We start from the raw sequence: 20,561 nt of genomic DNA, 5'->3' as shown, positions 1-20,561 counted from the left end.
TTGGCACTTTACAGCAAAAAGCAAAAGTTAGGATTTTTTAAACCCTTTATATTTAGGATGTTGTAATTCAGGAGCTCATGGTTCAGTGCATTTCTACCTTGATAGAAGAATTCTACCATGGCCCCAGGTTTAACCTACCAAACTTGATGTCAATATTCCATTGCCTATTTTTACACATGTGAATAAAAACAGGTTTATGATGGATCATTCATTCAGTTAAAGGTTAAAAAATTATGAGCACACAATAGTTCATAGCCTAAAACTTTTTCATGTTCTTGTCCTTTTCAGCCTCTCTGAACAAAATAAAAGAATTGTTTACACAATTCTGGAACTTTCACCACTGCTTGATTCTTCCAACATGACAACAGATGATTGGGCTAAAATTGCCAGGAATATTGAGGTACCGTAAGTGTGAATAGCCTTGATCATTTTTCAGGTGATATGCTGCAGTTTAATTATAATCTTCTGATAAAATAATTCACTTGTACTCTGCTCATATCATTTATATACTTAATAAAAGTACAATACTATTCAGTATTTTACGCAGCACACTAGATTGCTGATGACTTGTTCACTTTTGTATGCTTATAAAAATCGGTGAAAAGATACATAGTAAGTAACAGTTTTGCAAATCAGAGCCAGAGAGGGATTATGTTTTGTGAAAATGTCAGATTTATTAGAAATGTTTGAGCATTTAGTTATAATTGAAATAATTTTATATCACTGATAGTTATCTTATGTGATTTATTTTTACAAAATTATGTCAATTATAATTGCAAGAAGATAATGGATCTGAGGCTCTGTAGTACTAGTAGCATGGATGATGAAAACTGTGAAGAATGGATTAGTTTTTTCTGTGTCCCTTGTCTTGGACACTGAAACTAGACTGCTTAGCTTCATTAGTCATTAGAACAATATTATTGTGGATGGATTTACCTACAGTTGGAGAAATGTCTATGTGCACAAAAATAACTGACATTTATGAAAACAAACTTACAAAATCCTTGAATTTTGTGTGGTTTAACAAAAATTGTCTTCATCCCCCAATCTAAATCACTTGTGTGCTTTTAGGAACTAGATCTGTTGTGACAAAACACTGGGAAACGTGAACATGTAGTTGATAATGTGCAATCTTTTAGGAAATTATATGTGACTTCTTGCAAAATTAATCATTATGATTTTGGTTGTAAAAAACACTGTGCTGCCCTGGTTCTGTTCACCCTGCATGTTGGTGATGAGATTTCAACTGGGCTTGTGTACAGTGACTCTTTTTTCCTCCACCACTGGAGTAGCACCAATGCAGTTCAACCAGCACTAGCAACTGTGGAGCACTGCTGAAGACCAGCTGCCAGTGTTGTTCCTCTAACCCTAACTGAAGCAGATCTAGTGACATCACTGGCTGGCCGCTCCCACTCTTGCTGCCACCACTGGAGCTTCACTGGTGCTGCAGCCATGAGGGGAGACTTTCAGACAGCTATCTCTGTAGATTCAGCCAAGATGAACATATGCAGCCTTCAATTCGCATTGAAATGATCTCAGTGGCTTATGTTTGACTTTTTAAAAAATATATTAATCTTTTAAAATTGTTTATGAAGGCAGTTGCTCATGTTAACCCACTGATGAATGTATGTTATAGGTCTCCCTCTATTCCTGAGCCACAGAGGGTTGGAGTCTGTTATAGCCCCCAACTAGAGAGCTTTGGCTTTTTAGCTTAAGATGTACCCATCTTCTGCTTTTAGTTCTGAAGGTCCCTGGTTCAGTCCTGTATGTCACACTGCAAAAAAATAAAATAAAATAAACAAACAGGCTTGCAGAGTTACAGCCAGCAGACTTTATATCAAAGAGCCACTTTTTCTGCAAATGGGTGACTGTTTGTGAAGGATATTTGCACTCTGATTTTCACTTCTGCATGTTGGCCTCTCCCAACAGCAATTCCGGTACAGAAGAGAGCTCAACACTACTGTATTTCTTTAAAATTTCATGTTAGCTTTATTTTAGCTTCAGCTCACAACAAAATGTCCTTTTTCATATGAGCTTCCCTGCTTGTTTATTCTGTCAAGGGACTCTTTCCTCTCTGTTAATCTGTAGCACTCATTTCAATTTTCCTGCTTAAGTGCATGCTACCACAAGATGGAGACACATAATTTCTCTTGAACATTTACAGAGCATAATGGTGGCATGCTGATGACTTGTCATAGACATGCTTTGTCTAAGAAAAATGCATTTTGATTGTTTTCTATTGTTTTGGAGCATGAGAAAGAAATCAAAATACATATTTTGATCAGTGTACTACTCTTAGCTTCTGTATCATCTTATTGGAAAACTGCCTGGAAGGAGGTGGCTAGTGGTGGTGGATTTGATCTCGGTCTGTGGGGTACATCCTCAAATGATGTAAATCTGCATAGCTCCATTGAAGTCAATGGAACTACACCAGTTCATATCAGATAAGAATCTGGTCCTTAATGTGAAGCTAAATTAAATTTCCATCCATGTGTTACTAACACTTAGCAGTAAAGTACAAATAAAATAGGACTCTTGTAGTCTGGTTCCATGCTGAAAAATAACTCTGTAAAAATGGAATTGTGGGGTTTCACATTTGTGAATCAATGATCTTCAGATCAAATCTGCTCAGGTTCCAAATTAAAAGATGTTTTTTCTAATTTGCCAGCTCTTCAAACTCAGAATTTAAGTCAAGCTATGTTCTTTCTGGCTGATACATCATTCTCAATAAAGATTCTGCCACTGAAATGTCAGTTAACTATATGTTGATGATGCACAGGCCAGAAACAAATCCAGCTCACTCTCCCATAGCTGCATTAGTATTACAGAGCTAATGGGAATATTAAATAATAAAATTTACTTTTGTAGTGTAAGCAAATGAGACTCTGAAAGAACACAGGGAGCATATTGGTTGAGTAAGAAGGGACACATGATCATTTTTCTGACCACAGCCACAGTTTAAGCTTGATTGCCTTGGACAGTCTTACCATGACATACCACCACAGTATCATGTCATAACTTAAGTGCGGACTTTAGCATGTTACAATTTGGCATCATGACATGTTGATTTGTCCCCAAAGAGATTTTTGATCCCTTTTATTTCCTGCATATTTAACTTGCAGAACTGAGCCCCATCAAATTCTGAGTAGGTGGCAATAGTACCCATTTGAGTATCTGTAGGCAAGTACAGAGGTAGAAATCAGCATGTGGTAGAGGAGGTGATATTGTCAGATGACATAGTAGTGCAAAACTTAAACTAATGCTTGCTTATTCTGGCAAATAACATCATTAAAAGAAATATTCCATTTCATGAAAACAAACAAACATGCATGTGCTGACTTCCATGCTGTTGCTGGCACATGCTCAACTGAAAATCAAAGGTAAAATAGCAGTTAAAAAAATGAAGACAGCAGAATTACACTAGGAAATGTCTTGTATGAACAGCTCATTAAATAGTGAAGGGTTTTGGCCTTCCCCTTCCCCCTTCCGAAACCTAGCGGATGTCTTCATTCCAACAGAATCTGCTGTGAACTGCGTGCCTTTGTACTATTACAACCCAGAATATTATGAGGCCTTCACATTCCTTACTTTTAAAATGTGTACATGTCTTGAATAGTTCATATTAACAATAGCAGAGGTCCTTTTTTGTGAGAGCTCTTTCAGTTTGTTACTTAGCCATGGACCTACAGTAGTGACAATTTCATGCTTATTCATCTGCCTTTGTTAGAGAATCCAGATTCACAGTAACATGACCAATGAAAAGTTAAACATCATGCAATAGTTACTTCAGTGTTAACTTCTGAACGGAAGAGGGCACTCTTACGCTGGCAATTTGCCTTTCTGCCAATTGGATTAAATGGGCTGTTTTTGGTGTGGTACGATAGTACTGGTTTGCCTAATCTGTTCTTGTAAATGGTGTAATCTCCAGAGTAAAAGCAGCTACAAGAAATCAGACTGTGCGACAGATTTACATATGTTAACATTCCTGTTTAAAGCCATTGCTAAACTTTTCTTAATTAGCAGTCTTCTGGTTTAAAAATGCTGCATTAATATGTATACATAGACAAATCTGTCTTTGACTCTTCCATAATTAGTTAGAAGAACTAGATTTTATGTTGATTTGCCTTATTAACTCTTAATTATGTTAAACTGAAAACCTGGACTTCTCTAGGAGGAAACATATTTTATATATAAAATATAGTACTTTTAATGTATAGCAGTTAAAATGATCACCCTGCAGTAGCAGAAGTAAAGCAATATATGTTTGATTTGTGTCAGCACCAGCACAGCATTATTCTAATTCTGTTTAATGTGAAAAAATGTCTTTCCATCTCCAGAAATACTATGAACAATACGATGGTTTTGTGATCCTTCATGGCACGGACACAATGGCATATACTGCTTCAGCTTTATCCTTCATGTGTGAGAACCTGGGTAAAACCATTGTTCTGACAGGATCTCAGGTAAACCTTAATTCAGGTCAAATGCATTTTTATTTTAGTGTGTCTGTAGGTAAATTTCATAGTATACTGATTAACACTATATGCTTTAGACTTTCAGGGGCAGATTCTCTGCTGGTATGAATTGTCAGTTGTCATTGATTTCAATAGAGCCATGGAAGCTCACACCAGCAGAGGATCTGTTCACAGGTTTTTTTTTATTGTTAGTGATTCTGGAAACATAAGAACTGCCATATTAAATCAGACCAGTAGTGGTCCTAGTCCAGCTGCCAGCAGTGGCCAGTACTGGATGCTTCTGAGGAAGGTGCAACAAATCCTGTAGTGGGCTATTGTGTAATAACCTCTTTATATAGGAAACATCTGCCTAAAACCAGGCTGTTAGCGGTTTGTTTAAGCCCAGGAGCATGGAGGCTTATATTCCTTTATAAATTGTTATCCTGTCCTGGGCTGTTGTATGTGGATTATTTTTGTATCTGAGTGTAGCAATCACCCATCTCTTTGTTGTGGGAGACAATTAACTTAATTTTTTCAATACTCTTTGTCTCCATTTTTAACCCTTTTATGATTGCCAGGACAGGATGCATGTGCTTCCTTGGCCACGGTGTGTCTAACATGGTATAGGAGTGGGATGTCTTATGCCCAATTTCACAGTTGGCATGCTTCCTTTAATTTATTCATCTCCATCACCCTGGTGATTGGGCCTTACCATGTTGTGTCTGAAGCTGACTTTTTATTTTGCACCAGTGTGCATTTTACGCCTGCTGTTTTACCAGAATGGCCTCTGCTGTTTGTTTAAACATAAAAGTGCAACTCTAGTCTTAAAAGTGACTTGAAAAATGGTATTGTGAGATTTCATCTATTATCTTCCAGTAACTTCCACATCAAACATGATCTGTTGCAAATAAAAATATTTATTTATTGCTAGCTCTGAAAAATGAACTTGAGATCTGAGAAACATTCATTTCCCCAAGTAATAAAGGTCCAGGCCATATTATGCTTTTATTGACACAATAGGTACGCAGGCAGCAAGTTATTATTACCACTCCTGATTGACTAAGAATTATGCACATCCTATTATTTTGTTACCCTGCCTTCTCAACCTGCTTGTTGGTTTAATCCGTTATGGGTTTTTTTTGTTTTTTTTTAAGACTGTAAGATCTTTGGGTCAGGGGCTGCCTTCCTCTTTATGGTTGTACAGTGCCTAGCACAATTGGACCCCAGCCTGATTGGCATCTAGGCACTATCACAATTTAATTAAAGAACAATAATTGTGTATTCCTATTGTTATCTCTGGGTTTGTGCAGGAGAGGCAGTGTAATCTAGTGTCTAAAGCACTGGACTGGGACTCTGAAGACTTGGATTTTATTCCCAGCTTTGCTACTAATCTACTAGGTGACCTTGGGCAAATCATATCATCTCTGTGCCTCAGTTTCTCCATCTGTAAAAAGAGGAGGAGGATACTTACCTCCTTCGTAAAGCACTTTGAGAGCTTCTGATGAAATGTGCTATATAAGATCTGAGTGTTGTTGTTATTTATTACATGATTGAGTTTGTACTTGGGACTTAGTAAAGAATTTGGATGATAAAGAAGGAATAGAATGCAGGTCACTGTCTCTAAATGGTGGTGGGTTTGTAGGATTAGCTGTACTGTTTACTTCATTAAAAAAAATAAGGATTTTACTTTCATTTTTTGCTGTATTATCTAAAGATCTGCCTGGCACATGAACCAGCAGCTGAGCATGCAGTCTTAACTTTTGCATTGTTTAAAGGAGCTCAGACATTGGGGATGATTTTGCTAATAAAGATTCATTCTAAAAAGGCTTAGAAGTCATCATCCTTAAAGTAACCACACAAATTCTCTACATTTAGTCTTGTCCTAGTCTGTCAATAACAAACTACCTGTTCACGTTTTATATCCAGCCAGGAAGGGTAGGGCAAATTATATCCTCAGATGATGCTATGGGTAACTCTGAATGAAGTGAGGCTGTTGCTCATCTTACTCTCTGTACACTTTTCTCCCTCATGCTTCCTCACTGAAGAACTGAGTACACACATTTTCTGTTCTTGATATTGTTGCTAACCTGGCTTTCACTTCTGAAAGAAAATATGCAGTTGCTTAATCTGTTTTACATTCAGAGGGAGAAATTCCACCATCTGCTTCTGTCTAAAATAGTTAGTTTGGATGAAGAAGTAAATCTTATTCACCGTAAATGATATAATGAGAGAATTGCCTTGATTGTTACATAAATTATTCATGTTTTATACTGGATTTGTATTGCGTGAACTGGAATCTCTTCTTCTGTTTATATATAAGAAATGGGGTGTAATTTCAGTCTCTTCTTCTTAGGTGCCTATATATGAATTGCGGAATGATGGTCGAGCTAACCTACTAGGGGCGCTGCTGATCGCTGGACAGTTTGTAATTCCTGAGGTCTGTTTCCCTAGCATCAGAATTTGCTTTCCTGAATCTAGTAAAACCAAATGTTTACACTTTTAAAATATATCTGTTAACTAACAAGGTATGTGCATTGATCTTTAAAGGAACCCTGTCAAGGCTAACAGACCCCCATCTGACACAGTGCGCGTGCTGTTGTCAGGCTTAACTTACCAGTATGTTCCTAATATATTGTATAGACTTGTCATGTCTCTGACATACTAGTGCAGTAGACTTGAAATCAAAGATTTTCATTTGCACACTGTGCTTGAGACTCGAAACAAGTAGTGGTGTGGTGGTGGAGGTGGTGAGAATAGTTAAAATTGAAGAGACGTTTAAGACTGGTGAAATGTAGAGAATTTTTGCCTCTGTAGAGATAGTAGTGCCTGTTATGTTAATAAAGGACATCACACTCAGCAACTGTGGAAGCTTCCCCACACTGCCTCACTAATATGCTTGAAATCTGACCAGCAGAACCCACCCATCAAGCGGAGAGAGACAGTAGTTCAGTTTTCACCCTCATTCAGTCTGTCTCTGTTCTGAAACTGCCAGTTTGATGTGGGTTAAGACCAGCAGCTTACTGACCAAGATTTTCCAAAGTGACTAGTAATTTTAAGGTTTCAGAGTGGTAGCCGTGTTAGCCTGTATCAGCAAAAAGAACAAGGAGCCCTTGTGGCACCTTAGAGACTAACAAATTTATTTGGGCATAAACTTTCATGGGCTAGAACCCACTTCATCAGATGCATGGAGTAGAAAATACAGGAGCAGGTATAAATACATGAAAAGATGGGAGTTGCCTTACCAAGTGTGAGGTCAGTCTAATGAGACAATTCAATTAACAGTAGGATACCAAGTGAGGAAAAATAACTTTTGTAGTGGTAATGAGAGTGGCCCATTTCAAACAGTTGACAAGAAGGTGTGAGTAACAGTAGGGAGAAATTAGTATGGGGGAAATTAGGTTTAGGTCAGGGGTCTCAAACATGTGGCCCGTGGGGCTATTTCCTGCGGTCCACCAAGCGGCTTGCACCTGCCCCCCCGGCCTACCTCCAGGCGAGGGGTGGGCAAACTACACCCGCGGGATTGCCCCCCTCAAGCCCCACGCTGCTCCCTGAAGCGGCTGGCATCACGTCCCTGCAGCTGGAGGGGTGTGGGGGGGAAGAAGCAGAGGGTTCTGTCTCTGTGTTGCCCTGGCTTCTAGGCACTGCCCCCCCCCCCCGCAGCTCCCATTGGCCGGGAACAGGGAACCGCAGCCAATGGGAGCTTCGGGGTAAGTACCTGGAGGCGCGGCAAGCAGCGCACGGAGCCCAGCATCCCCCTCCTCCAGGTGCTGCAGGGACATGGTTCCAGCTACTTCCCGGAGCGGAGCGGGGCCAGGGCCAGGGCAGGCTGCCAGTCCTGGCCCTGGCCCCGGCCCCGGCCCTGGCCCCAGCCCCGGCCCTGGCGTGCGCCGCTGCCGCCCCAGAGCCCGAAGACCTCCTGCACCCCACCCCCAACTCCCTGCCCTGAGCCCCCTGCCTGACCCTCAACCCCCTCCTGCACCCCAACTCCCTGCCCTGAGCTCCCTGCTGCACCCCATACCTCAACCCCATGCCCTGAGCCCCCTGCTGCATCCCACACCCCTTCTGCACCCCAATCCCCTGCCCTGAGCCCCCTTTCTGAACCCCAATCCCCTGCTGCACCCAAACTCCCTGTCTTGAGCCCCCTGCCTGAACCTCAACCCCCTCCTGCACCCAAGCCCCTGCCCTGAGCCCCCTGCCGCATCCCACACCCCTCCTGCAGCCCAACTTCCTGGCAGTGATGCGACCCTCGGGCCAATGAACTAGCCCTCATGTGGCCTTCGTGGTCATTTGAGTTTGAGACCCCTGGTTTAGGTTTTGTAATGACTCAACCACTCCCAGTCTTTATTCAGGCCTAATTTGATGATGTCCAGTTTGCAACTCCCATCTTTTCATGTATTTATACCTGCTCCTGTATTTTCCACTCCATGCATCTGATGAAGTGGGTTCTAGCCCAAGACAGCTTATGTCCAAATAAATTTGTTAGTTTCTAAGGTGTCACAAGGACGACTCATTGTTTTTAGCGGTTTTCAGTGCCGTAATTTTTGTGGAGTTCGTCTTGAAGGGGACTGACTTTTTACTAAGCATGGAGTCGCCTGATGCCTTTTAGGCATCTTAAATTGGGCACCCAAAAATGAATGTATCCAAAATCACTAGTCCCTTTGGAAAAACTTGACCATTTTGTGTAAGCCACCAAAAAGCAATTGGACTTTGATTTTCAGATGCTCATAACAGCTCTTTAAAAGTCCTCTCTTTTCTTCTCACCTACCTCCACTTAAACTTGACCAAAAAACCCCAAAGAAACAGCCTTCGCTGTCTTTCCTAGACTTTGCCTGCTCTTGTGAGGGAATTATGTAACTAGTTAAGGTTTAACTTTTTAAGAGTTAAAGAACAATCCATAAAGTGACAGGCATTCCACTTAAAAAAAAAAAGTGTCAGGGTTGTAAATCTGCCAACCTCTAAGTAATTCTCATTAGTTTAAAGATTAGAAAACGTTTTAAAAGGGGCAGACAACAATATTTATTTATATCTTTAATTATTGGCTTCTACACAGACGTGTTTCTTTATTTTTCTTGTAGGTGTGCCTGTATTTTTATCATAAACTGTACAGGGGAAATAGGGTGACTAAGGTGGATGCTGGGAGTTTCAATGCCTTTTCCTCACCTAACCTGCCTCCACTTGCAAATGCTGAGGTTGATATTACAGGTAAGCAATTTCATCGTTTAAGCCCTTTGTAATTTGTGACACATGCAAAAGCGCACTACCTTCCTCAAGAGCTGTTTCAGGATTTGATCAGTACTTAAACAATTGAGACACACATTTTCTTAAGTATGGATGTGATTTAAAAGCATTGTGTTATGCCATTTGTGTCTTGACACCACTCCATGTGCCCTAGAAGTTGTTAAAATGATAGTTGTATAAGATATAAGAATCAGCGATTAAACTGCAGGTAGATTTTGTACAGTTCTCTAATATACATAGACATGGCTGGATTGATTCTTAACAAATATTCAGACTCTCGGAGGGAAGCATTTTGGGAATATGCTCTTCTGCCACAACAATGCTTGGTCTAGGGATAAAATAAGGTAGGGAAAAATGAAAGAACAAAGTAGTTTAATCTCTTTAATGATTACACTGGATCGCTGAAATAAGGCACAGCAGGTGGGGCAGCATCCGTACAGTTTTTGACAGATTGTTTGTGTCTGCACTTTAGTTCATAGTCATTTGGTAAGGTGCTTTATTAGGTGCTTAAGAAACTAAGATTCTTTTAAATCAGAGGGACACTGTTAATGTTGATAGATCTAAAATTTAATCTTTCTTCCTAATTTATTTAGACATTAGGCAATCTAGATGTGTGTTCCTTTTGTTTTTTTAATTATTAAAAAATACATAAGGATTTCAGTACCAGTATGCAAAGTTACTGTCACAAATGATTATGCATATGTGATGGATGAAGTTCCTTTTTGGTGAAGAAACTTATTTAAAACATCAAGGTGTCAAGGGGTTGCTACAAACCTTGACCAAGATATATTTCATACTTCTGAAAATTATCTGTTCGTGCCAGTGTCCAGTTAATTTAAATAATATATCTGGGGGTAAAAGTGGTGCAGGGAATGGATGCACTAACCTTTCACCTCCTTCCCTCATCGCTAGTCCCTAGTGGATGTCCACCTAACTTGAAAAACCTCTCCTGTTAGTGTTGTTGAAAAGACTGGTACTGTGGCTAAGACATTAGATTAGGATTTGGAAGATCTGAGTTCTGTTCCTTGCTATGTCACAGGCCTCCTGTGTAACCTTAAGAGGTCACTTAACTTTTCTGTCCCTCAGTTTTCTGCAGTTGAAAAATTAAGTTAATAATACTTCCCTATCTCAGAATGCTCTTGTAAGGATAATTCCATTAATGTTTATACAGATACTATGATGATGAGCAGTGTTTAAAAAAAAAAACCAACTATAATTTATTTTTTTAAAATTTAAAGTACATTGACAGTCCATTCAGCCACATTCCAAGATTGGAATAGTGAGTTTGTACTTCTCAGAACTGAGGTGCATCTTGCGAGAGTCCCCACAATAACTGCCTTCAGAACATCTGGGAGATAAAGGGAATCTCTTTCTTACTGTTGCTATCACAATTTAGTTAAAATTAACTCAGGCAAATAAATGACTTCTGTAGTTAAGGAAAAAATACAGCTATTTAATGTATTAGGTTAACCAGAATGCTTCCCTTTGTACTATTTCTGAATACTGGGATGGGTTGTCTTGAATTTTTCCTTTGAATTTTTATAAACTGGGATAAATGACATTATAAATATTTGGTTTTCTTAATGATCAATAATGGAATCAAATTTTATGTAAATTCTTTCTTGGGTTCAAATGATCTGCTTTATGAGTACCTGTTTTTTGTAGTAGAAAAACAATAAAGCTATCAGTTACTTTTTCCTGGCCATAATGTCCCATTAAATTGTAAGCAGAACTCCTCCATTGAAATGCCTTTTTTCCCCCCCCCCGTCTCTTTGCCGATTGGGTCAGCAAAAAAGCTGGAGCTGTCCCTGGCTGCTTCAGTCTGCTTCCAATTTGCTGTCAGTTCCAGAAGGAGATATAGGCAGTCTACAGAAACTTTCCACTGAGAATCCAGCTCCACAGGTCTACAAAGTGGAAGACAGGCTGGGCTTGGGAGGTGTGTGAGAGAGATTAGGAGGAGTTGATTATCTGTTTCCAGCAAGAGAATGGAAGGTGGGAGTATAATGGGACCAGAGCCCACTATGACTGATTAATTGGTGCAGAAGGGTGAGGTGGAGAGATACTGCTGGCGGTTAGAGAGCTATGCTATGCTGTATCTGTCTCAGAACCAAAGAGTGAGGCAGAATAGAGAAGGTTAATCTGCATTCTGTGCATCTGCAGCAGCCTCTTCACCTCCAGTTGCTCTTCTCGTTTTTTCCCCATTGATCCATGCTCCCACTGATCAGTCCTTGTGGTTGGTTTCAGACCTCATCAATCCTCTTTTTTCCTTTAATGTCCCCGGTCAATATTTAGAAGTTTCCTATGACTTTGGCAGCACCTTCCTTCAGTCCCATTGTCCATCTCTGGACCCACTGGCTGTATCAACTTCCCCAAAATTTTGGATCTGGTGAGCTTGATTCTTGTAGGCACCGGTTAAAAGATTCCAGAGTGCTGTTCATGTGAACAAGCCTCAGGAAGCACCCATGAAATACTTACTCTAAGTTCCTGATGCAGCATAGGACAAAAAGCATTGGAATACATTAAAAAATATATTTGTAGTATCGTCAGTGATCAAGAACAGACCTTGATTCCAGTGATGCCTTACCGATTTGAACGGAGCAGACAAAAAAGAAGCCCAGGCTAATTACTAACTACAGTGTATAAGGACAGTCTCAGTGCATTTCATAACGTATTTCTCACTTCAGCTACTCTTTATTCATAGAATCATAGAATATCAGGGTTAGAAGGGACCTCAGGAGGTCATCTAGTCCAACCCCCTGCTCAAAGCAGGATCAGTCCCCAACTAAATCATCCAAAAGTATTTTATTGCCTGAAAGTATCAAACTAAAATCTGCTTCTTTATTCTACCTAGTTTTTCTCCATCACACATGCATGTGGTTTGTTAGCATATGGATTTTGAGTGCTGAGGTTGTCATCATTGTGGTTTTGTTTTCTTTATTTTTTTTAAAGAAACATTGAAAGATTTATGCAGGAAAAATCAAGTACATAAAAAAATTGCTTGGACTTTGCAGATAGATATAACAGGGAAAGTTGAGAGGATGCACACTATCAACCTTAATAGCATCACTAACGTAAAAGACAGAGGATGGTTAGTTATCATTGGCCAGGTTACTGTGTTTTGCTTGGCAGTATTAGGCAGTTCCGGCTGTACATAGTAAAAAGCCCAAGTCATTTGTTTATTCATATTATCAAGGTAAATATCAGCTCTCTACATTAAGGTATTTTTTTCTTACAAATACAGACATGTTTATTGTTGGAATGAATATTTAGTTGGGATAGACTCATTTCAAAAGGTGTGTATCAATTATGACAAATTATTGCCAGAAAAAGGCAGCTGTATTTTTTTGTCTTGCTTTCCACCTTTAAGAACCATCCATAAGTTGGTTTGTGCTCTCCACCCATTGGCTGTCACCCTGAATTCTAATGAACACTGGTGTAGCTTATATAATGGTACGACTTGCCTGTCACTTTGCAGAGGAGGGTGAGAAGAAAGTGCTGCTGTTTGACTGGAGCTTTGCGATCATTAAAAGCTGTATTTCTTGTTTGATTTCATAACTTTGAGTTCAGTCACCACTCCTTAGGGAGGTGTCACTTTTAAAGCTACTGTACTCCTATAATGAATGAGTTCAAACCTGTATTGTGGTGTTTGTGTATGTGTTGCCTAACAAAAGTTTGCTGCTTTCTAGAATGTGTTGTATTAGTTTGATTTCTTTCCCTCTGTCCTGATGTATGGTCTTCTCTTTATTAGATTCCCTTCTGTAAAGGGAAAAGAGGTTTTCATTTACCTTCCAGGACCTATGACCCTGGAACCTTCCACATTCTTACTCCTTTCTATTCAGTAATTCTAAACCTTTCAAGTGAACAACATCCTCAGTACACACATTCTGACATCCTGTCACGGATATCTCAGATATTACACCTTGTGGGATATAAAACACAAATTTAAAATCTTAAAAAGTCTGCACAATATACTAAATCAACCTCTTCATACTTCAACTGGATTGTATGGTAACAATGGTGTCACAGTCTGGTTCGTGCTGAGGCTTAACAATGGAACAGAAGCTAGCCAGACTTCCAGACACCACAACACCTTCTGCCCCCCAATCCCTCTGCCAAAAATGGTTTAGCATACAGTTATGTATGAAGGTCAAAACTTTCAAACTTGGCTGCTTAAAATTAGACTCCTCAGAAAGTGGCCTGATTATCTCAGAAGGGTCTGAAATGAAAGGGAATTGTGAATGCTTGGCACATTTGAAAATCAGACCACATTTGTAGGTGTCTAATTTTAGGCACCCAATTTTGAAAATCTTTAAGGTTTTAAATTTTTGTTTTTGTATCTCATATGCTTTGGCCTGTTTTCCTTCCTGCCCCAGGCCGTGTTGGACATTTAGTACACTAAAATATAATTACCTAACTTTTAAAATAGTGTACATCCTCTTTAGAGGCTTGCCTGTTTCTGAGGAAGATGAGTAATGTGCTTATCTTTGTTCCTAAAATAATCAGCTTTGTACTCAAATTTACATAATGCAGAGGAGTATGTATGCTACATCAGTTGAAAGCTTTTTTTTACAAGCATAGCCCATCCAAGTCAGAACAAGTTGCTCGTTATCTGTTGCAATGTGCCAAAAGCTCAATGAATAACTCCTCTCGTTAGCCAGTTCATCATATAGGATTCCATAAAGCACTATTCTGAACACAGAAAGGTAGAAATTCTCATACTTCATCTGCCTATCTATAAGCTTCCTTACTTCATATTGGCAGTTCTTAAGATTATTTTCATCAAACAATCCACGCAACCTGATGTAGCTGCAGAAGTTGTGGGATAGCATGTTCATCCAACAGAATGACATAAATTGTGCACAAATTGAGCCATGACATGGAAAATTTCTCCATTTTTTGGATATTGTATATGATAACACAAACAGTGCAAAAGAATTACTGAATGAGTTTGTGTATGGCTCTCTGCATGATTTGAAATGGCTCAGAACAAGCCTTAGCTGGACATGGAAGGATTTATACTTTTGTTTGTTTGAGAACTAATCCAGCTCAGTTGGATTCATTAGGTTGGAAGCCAGAGCAGAATGTACAAGTGGTGTTAATTTCAGGATGGAAAAATGTCATTTGTAAAGATAACTGCTACTCTTATCCCTGAAGTCATGATCTGCATTAAGCAGATCAGCAAAACTCTTGGTGTGGGGAATGATGCTAACTAGAGGAAAGTTTTCTGGCTATATTAATTTTGTTTAAAATAGATCTCTCTTCTGGGATAAGTTACTTTCCTCCATTAATGCTGTAACATTTCGAACACAGAGCATTATTCAGTAGAGTGCATTTTCAGACATAGGTTCAGAAAATATAAGGTAAACATTAGACCTGTGCTGGTTATCTCAGCGTTAGTCTTCTTATCTTGGCATGGATCTCTAATGAGAGATGGTTTAATCTTATTTTGGCAAAGTTAACCAGGTTAGGTCTAATTCACTCTTCAGATTTTTTTAAGAAAACATTAAGTACACTGATAGTTTCCGAAGTAGGTAACATACATTCTGAAGGATGTCTCAGCAAAGTCTAATCTTTGACTGAGTATAGAAGAAAAAAAGCTTTTGTGTCCTTTAGGTGGCACTGGCTTTGAGTGTAGATGAGACAGCTTTAAAAAAAATCCCTTGTTGCAGGGGAAAAAGAGAACTGGGAATTCTTGGCATCATAGTAAATACTGCTGCTGCTCTCTCTCTCCTCCCACCTATGGTTATGATGAACAGGGCTCAAAAATTTCTTTAACACCCACTTACCTGTAGAGCCTCCTGGTCTGGGTGAGAGAGCTATCACATCTTCAACCCCCGACCAGTAATTTTGCCCCAATAAATTCTTCCTTGCTAAATAGAATCAAGGGGTTGGAATCAAACTATTGGAGACCGAGTGATGGAGATTTTCAAGTCTAGTTAATGATGTTTCGGTACAGTTCATTACAGGCACATATGAGAGTTTCCCTTGACACGATCCCAGAAAGAAGCTTTTGTTTGGGATATGAGTTATAACAGCTTCCAGATGCCTTCTTTTGTTGCAGCTTCTTATTGTAAACATTGTAGGCCACTTTTTCCCTGTTTTATTTAAACCTAAGAGTACTTCAGCTATTCTGTGTGTGAAGAGGATGCCATGCTGGATGCAGGAAGGGAAGCAGTTGAAACATGGTGGGAGACAGAATCTTAAACCAGTGTAAAATGGGATAAAAGTGTGGAGAATAAGTGGTGCTTGCTATTCTCATCAAATACTGATTTGCTGCAGTAGAGTTGATCCATCTTCAAAGGCTAGGTGTCCTGGTCTGTAGGGCTATTGTGGTGGAATGCTTTTTGCAGCTGATTTAGGATCCTGCTTTGCAGTTGAAGTTTTATCAAACACAGTGTTTTTCAGATTATAGAAAGTATTTGCATGTTACACGATTGAACATAGAGCTATGATTCATTTGAGCCATTAGGACTTGATTAATGTTGAGCAACTGAGCATACATCCAGTGCCTTCTGAGCATACATCAAGTGCCTTCTGTATTTCTGCTATTAATTTTATTTTCATCCATGGATTTTTCCACATCTGGTGCACCTGGCAGGGGGGAGTAGGGCCTGGGGGTGTTTCTAGGGCAGGCTTGGTCCTTGGACTCTGTCAGGGTTGCGTGCAGCCTCACTGCTGAGCCATGTCCTGGGGGTTGGGGAGGAGCTGCAGAGTGATCTCCCACCTCTGTGCAGCCAGTGGCCTGTACTTCCCAAGGCCATGCTGGAGCCTCCACATTTTTTTGACAAATAAAATTTGCAGAATTTTAAAATATTGTGTGCAGAATTTTTTTTGGGGGGGGGCGCAGAATTTTTAATTTTTTGATGCAGAATGCCCTGAGGAGTAATGCCAAAGCCCCTTCTACAAGTTGTCAGTTACTGACATTTCTCTCTTGCATTGGAATAGTAAACTTTTTGGAATCCATAATGCATGATTTGGTTTTTAATAATGGAACACAGACTATGAAACAGCTGGCATCTGGCTTTAAATATATAATCACAGTTAATTGAATCCTTGCTTTTTTATTTAATCATTAGTAACTACATTATAAGGTCTGGAGATGATTAGTGGCAATAGTAACAACATCTGTCTTTAATATGACATTTGGAATTTGTGTCACATCTTTCATAGTTGAGAAGATGTATTTTGTCTGACTTGGAGTACTTGTTGATATAATTCCAATTACAAAATAATGAAGTCCTGATTAAAATGTGTGAAAAGTAAATGTTTCATTTACGTTAGACTGTCTTCATACCATTCTGTTGCCCCAAACCTTCCAAGTATTCTAAACAGGTGAAGGTAGAAGGAGGGTAGTTTATAACAGGGGATAGTAATGATGGCGTAGGTGTAAGTGGATTTTCAGTCAAGGACTTTGCACAATCACTGAATTACTTTACATTTTCAGAAGATTATATTAGAATGTAGTGTCTACTTTTTTTAACAGCAGATCATGCTGTTCACTAGTAAGGACCAAACAGATACACTTGCATTTAATATTTATTGTCTTAAATTAGTATTTTATAACTGAGCTGCTGTATTATATAAATAAATACATGGGGGAATAATAATGTGGAAACTTTTCTGCTGAATAATATTGTTTTTTTTTCTGGAGATCTAAATTATTTATAATTTTAAGATTTAAAATAGAGCATGATGAAGCCTGACCTAATGGTTCCTTTGGACACTATTGAAATATAGGATCATAATAAAGATCAGCTATTTTGGTTGGCACTCTTGATTATTCCTTCTCTTCTCCTTTTTAATTTTTTTTTATGAAGGTCATACTAATGAATTATAGTACAGATTTTAAAAATAAGGAAGTATGAAGTACTACAAATACACTTAATATAATGTTGTGAAGCTTAATTAAATGAGCAGTCAGACTTCTCTTTCTTTATGGTGTTCTATTTCTCTTTAACAGTTAACTGGGAAACAGTGTGGAGAGCCAACACCACAGAGAAGTTTAAGGTCCACACTAACATGAACAGGAATGTTGGGCTGCTGCGAATCTTCCCAGGAATTAATGCTGCCACTGTAAGTATTCTGTTTTTAATTGTTGAAATGGTAGAAAGAGTATCCAAACACATGGCTGCTTGGCCTAACAGAGCTGCAATGATGCAATACCTGTTGTTATAGATGGAAAAATTGATCAGATCTTTTTGTAAAGGGAAATCATGCCTCGCGAATCTACTAGAATTCTTTGAGAAGCACGTGGAAAAGGGTGATCCAGTGGATATAGTGTACTTAGATTTTCAGAAAGCCTTTGGCAAGGTCCCTCCCCAAAGGCTCTTAAGCAAAGTAAAAGGGATAAAAGGGAAGGTCCTCTCGTGGATCAATAACTGGTTAAAAGATAGGAAACAAAAGGGAGGATTTTTCCTCCTGTTGATAATAGCCCACTTTAATTGAATTGTCTTGTTAGAATTGGTACTATGTATATATATCTTCTGACTGTATTTTCCACTCCACGCATCTCATGAAGTGGGTTTTAGCCCATGAAAGCTTATGCCCAAATAAATTTGTTAGTCTCTAAAGTGCCACAAGTACTCCTCATTATTTTTGTCAGAAGACAGGATACTGGGGTGGATGGACCATTGGTCTGACTCAGTATGATCTTTCTTATGTTCTTAAGATGTTTAATTGTTTTGGTAAACAGTATTAAGCAATGTACCCTAATTGTGTTGGGAAACATTCCTGGTAGTAATATGACTGAACAGTCCTAGCATGGAAAACTATTTTTGAAGGTTTTAAAAGTACCTTTAACCTGAATCACGTGGGCTTTGGAATTGATAATGTATCACTTCGATGTGTCTGGAAGATGTATTTGAACTCTTGACAAGCACGTGCAAGCTATAATGGCCAGAAGTATCTATTTGCCATGCAGTCAAGTGTGTGTGTATAATATACACGTTGCCAAAGGTATGCAGGCATATACAATATGGGGAAATGGAGTGAGGAAATTGTGCCCTTTTCTACAATTCATGCTTCTTCCTGCAACTGGTTTAAGGATTCAGGGCTCTGATCCTTTTCTGTGATGTGCTAATGTGAACCCCTGCACCCTTGTGAACACCTGGAGCCCTATTGATAACAATGGGACTCCACAGAGGCCAATTCTAGGAGGTTGCTTTGCAGAATTGAGGTATGGTATGGGCTAGATTCACGAGGGGAAGTTAGGTGCCTAACTGCTATTTTAGGTGCCTCCGTTCAACATTTAGGTGCCACTGACACTCACACCCCCCGTTCAGGTCCACTGAAACCTGTAGGTGCCTAAAGTCCCTAGGCACCTAAGATTCCACCTTATAGTTCCCTAGCTGCCTACATGTCTGCTGATGGGCATGCATAAAGCCACCTAAGTCCTGATGCCACTGAGCAGCTTTGTGCCTAACTCACCCCTAGGCCCTGGCAGGATTCACAAACTAGGCATTTCCACAGCCTATCTCGCTTGTGGGGCCAAATCCAGTTGGCGTATAGAGAGGCCACCTAAAAGCACCTTACCAGATCAGGCATTGCACAAAATGTGTTGAAGCGGTGCCCCCTCCTGCCTTATATACTCAATAGTCCAGTGGTTAGAGCACTCATCCAGGATATGTAGCATGGGAGTTCAAATCCCTCCTCTTCCTGATTTTAGACCAGGGTCTTGAACCCAGGTCTTCCACCTCTGAGGTGAGTGCCCCAACCCTGACTAGCCACTAGTCAGAGGGTATTTTGGGATAGGTCTGTCTCTCCTTTCTGAAGCTCTTTCACTTTGCATGAAATGTGTACGGCTTGTCTATACAGAGAGTTAGTGCATGGCAAACAGAGGTGTAAATCTATGAGCGTTCTGGTGTGCCGTGCGCAAACTGGTCGTGTATATCTTGCGGCTGCATACTAAAAATTCCATAGTGTATTTTGACCTACTGATGTGTCCACTAGGCAGAAGGGTGCCAAAAAGTTAGGGGTTGCAAAGTTCAGGATTGAAGTGCCGGTGTGTCTGTTTTTGATGTTCCACCAACCTGAGTTATCTTTCTCGTGGCCATTGTCAGCTTAAATTGCATCCAGTAGTTTAAGCAGAAATTCCTCAATTATACTAGTCTTTTTTTAGGTGAATCTGAACAGATGGAAATGTAGTCAGGTGGTAGATTTGTAATAAAACTCCAATTGTATAGTTAGCCTCATAGGCAACTGTAGTGTATTGCAAGTAGTTTATGTGATCAACAAAGAAATATCTAAGTTGTTTAAAATAATTTCACTAGATGACTCCTTACATTGATGAGATACAGTAGCTGCGTGGTTACCAATTGGCCCATAGAAAACTACTTCTCCCTCCCCTCCCCTCGACTCTTCAGTTAAATGAACCGTCTCTTGAATTTAAATTAATTCCTGCAGGCTTCATTATGATTTTGTTTTCTAATGTTTGGAAGGCATATGTACTAAACATGGTAGATTTTATCATTGTGGTTCAAATGTATCAAGTAAGAATTCTGTGAATGTGGTGTTCCATTTATGAATATTTCTGCATTTACAAGTAATACATTTACATTTATGAAATAGTGTTCAGTCATCATGCAAGTGCATAGCTTATGTAAGACAGATAAGATGGGTGAGGGTAATAGCTTTTATTGGATCAACTTCTGTTGGTGAAAGAAACAAGCTTTTGAGTTCACACAGAGCTTGAAAGCTTCTCTCTTTCCCTAGCGGAAGTTGATCCAATAAAATATATTACCCTCACCCACCTTGTCTCTCTAATATCCTGGCACCAACATGGCTACAATACTGCAGATAGCCTATGTAATGTATTTAAACAATAGCTTGCCATCCTTTTCTCCCTAAGGTCATTTTAATCAGCCCTTCCTG

The 20,561-nt window shown here is 39.4% G+C and overlaps 1 protein-coding gene across 2 annotated transcripts in view; it reads left to right on the top strand.

Moving 5' to 3' along the window:
• Window positions 1-20,561, top strand: part of ASPG (asparaginase) — a 79,269-nt gene that overhangs the window by 15,676 nt on the left and 43,032 nt on the right. For both annotated transcript variants that reach the window (XM_039533666.1, XM_039533665.1), the window contains exons 3-7: window positions 289-400; window positions 4,338-4,463; window positions 6,808-6,891; window positions 9,530-9,656; window positions 17,653-17,765. In XM_039533666.1, coding sequence (XP_039389600.1) covers window positions 289-400; window positions 4,338-4,463; window positions 6,808-6,891; window positions 9,530-9,656; window positions 17,653-17,765 — 562 coding nt within the window. The remainder of the gene's footprint in view (window positions 1-288; window positions 401-4,337; window positions 4,464-6,807; window positions 6,892-9,529; window positions 9,657-17,652; window positions 17,766-20,561) is intronic.

The sequence above is a fragment of the Mauremys reevesii genome, linkage group 4 (assembly GCF_016161935.1).
Source record: "Mauremys reevesii isolate NIE-2019 linkage group 4, ASM1616193v1, whole genome shotgun sequence".
Taxonomy (NCBI): Eukaryota; Metazoa; Chordata; order Testudines; family Geoemydidae; genus Mauremys; species Mauremys reevesii.
This window is presented reverse-complemented; position numbering and strand designations above follow the sequence as displayed.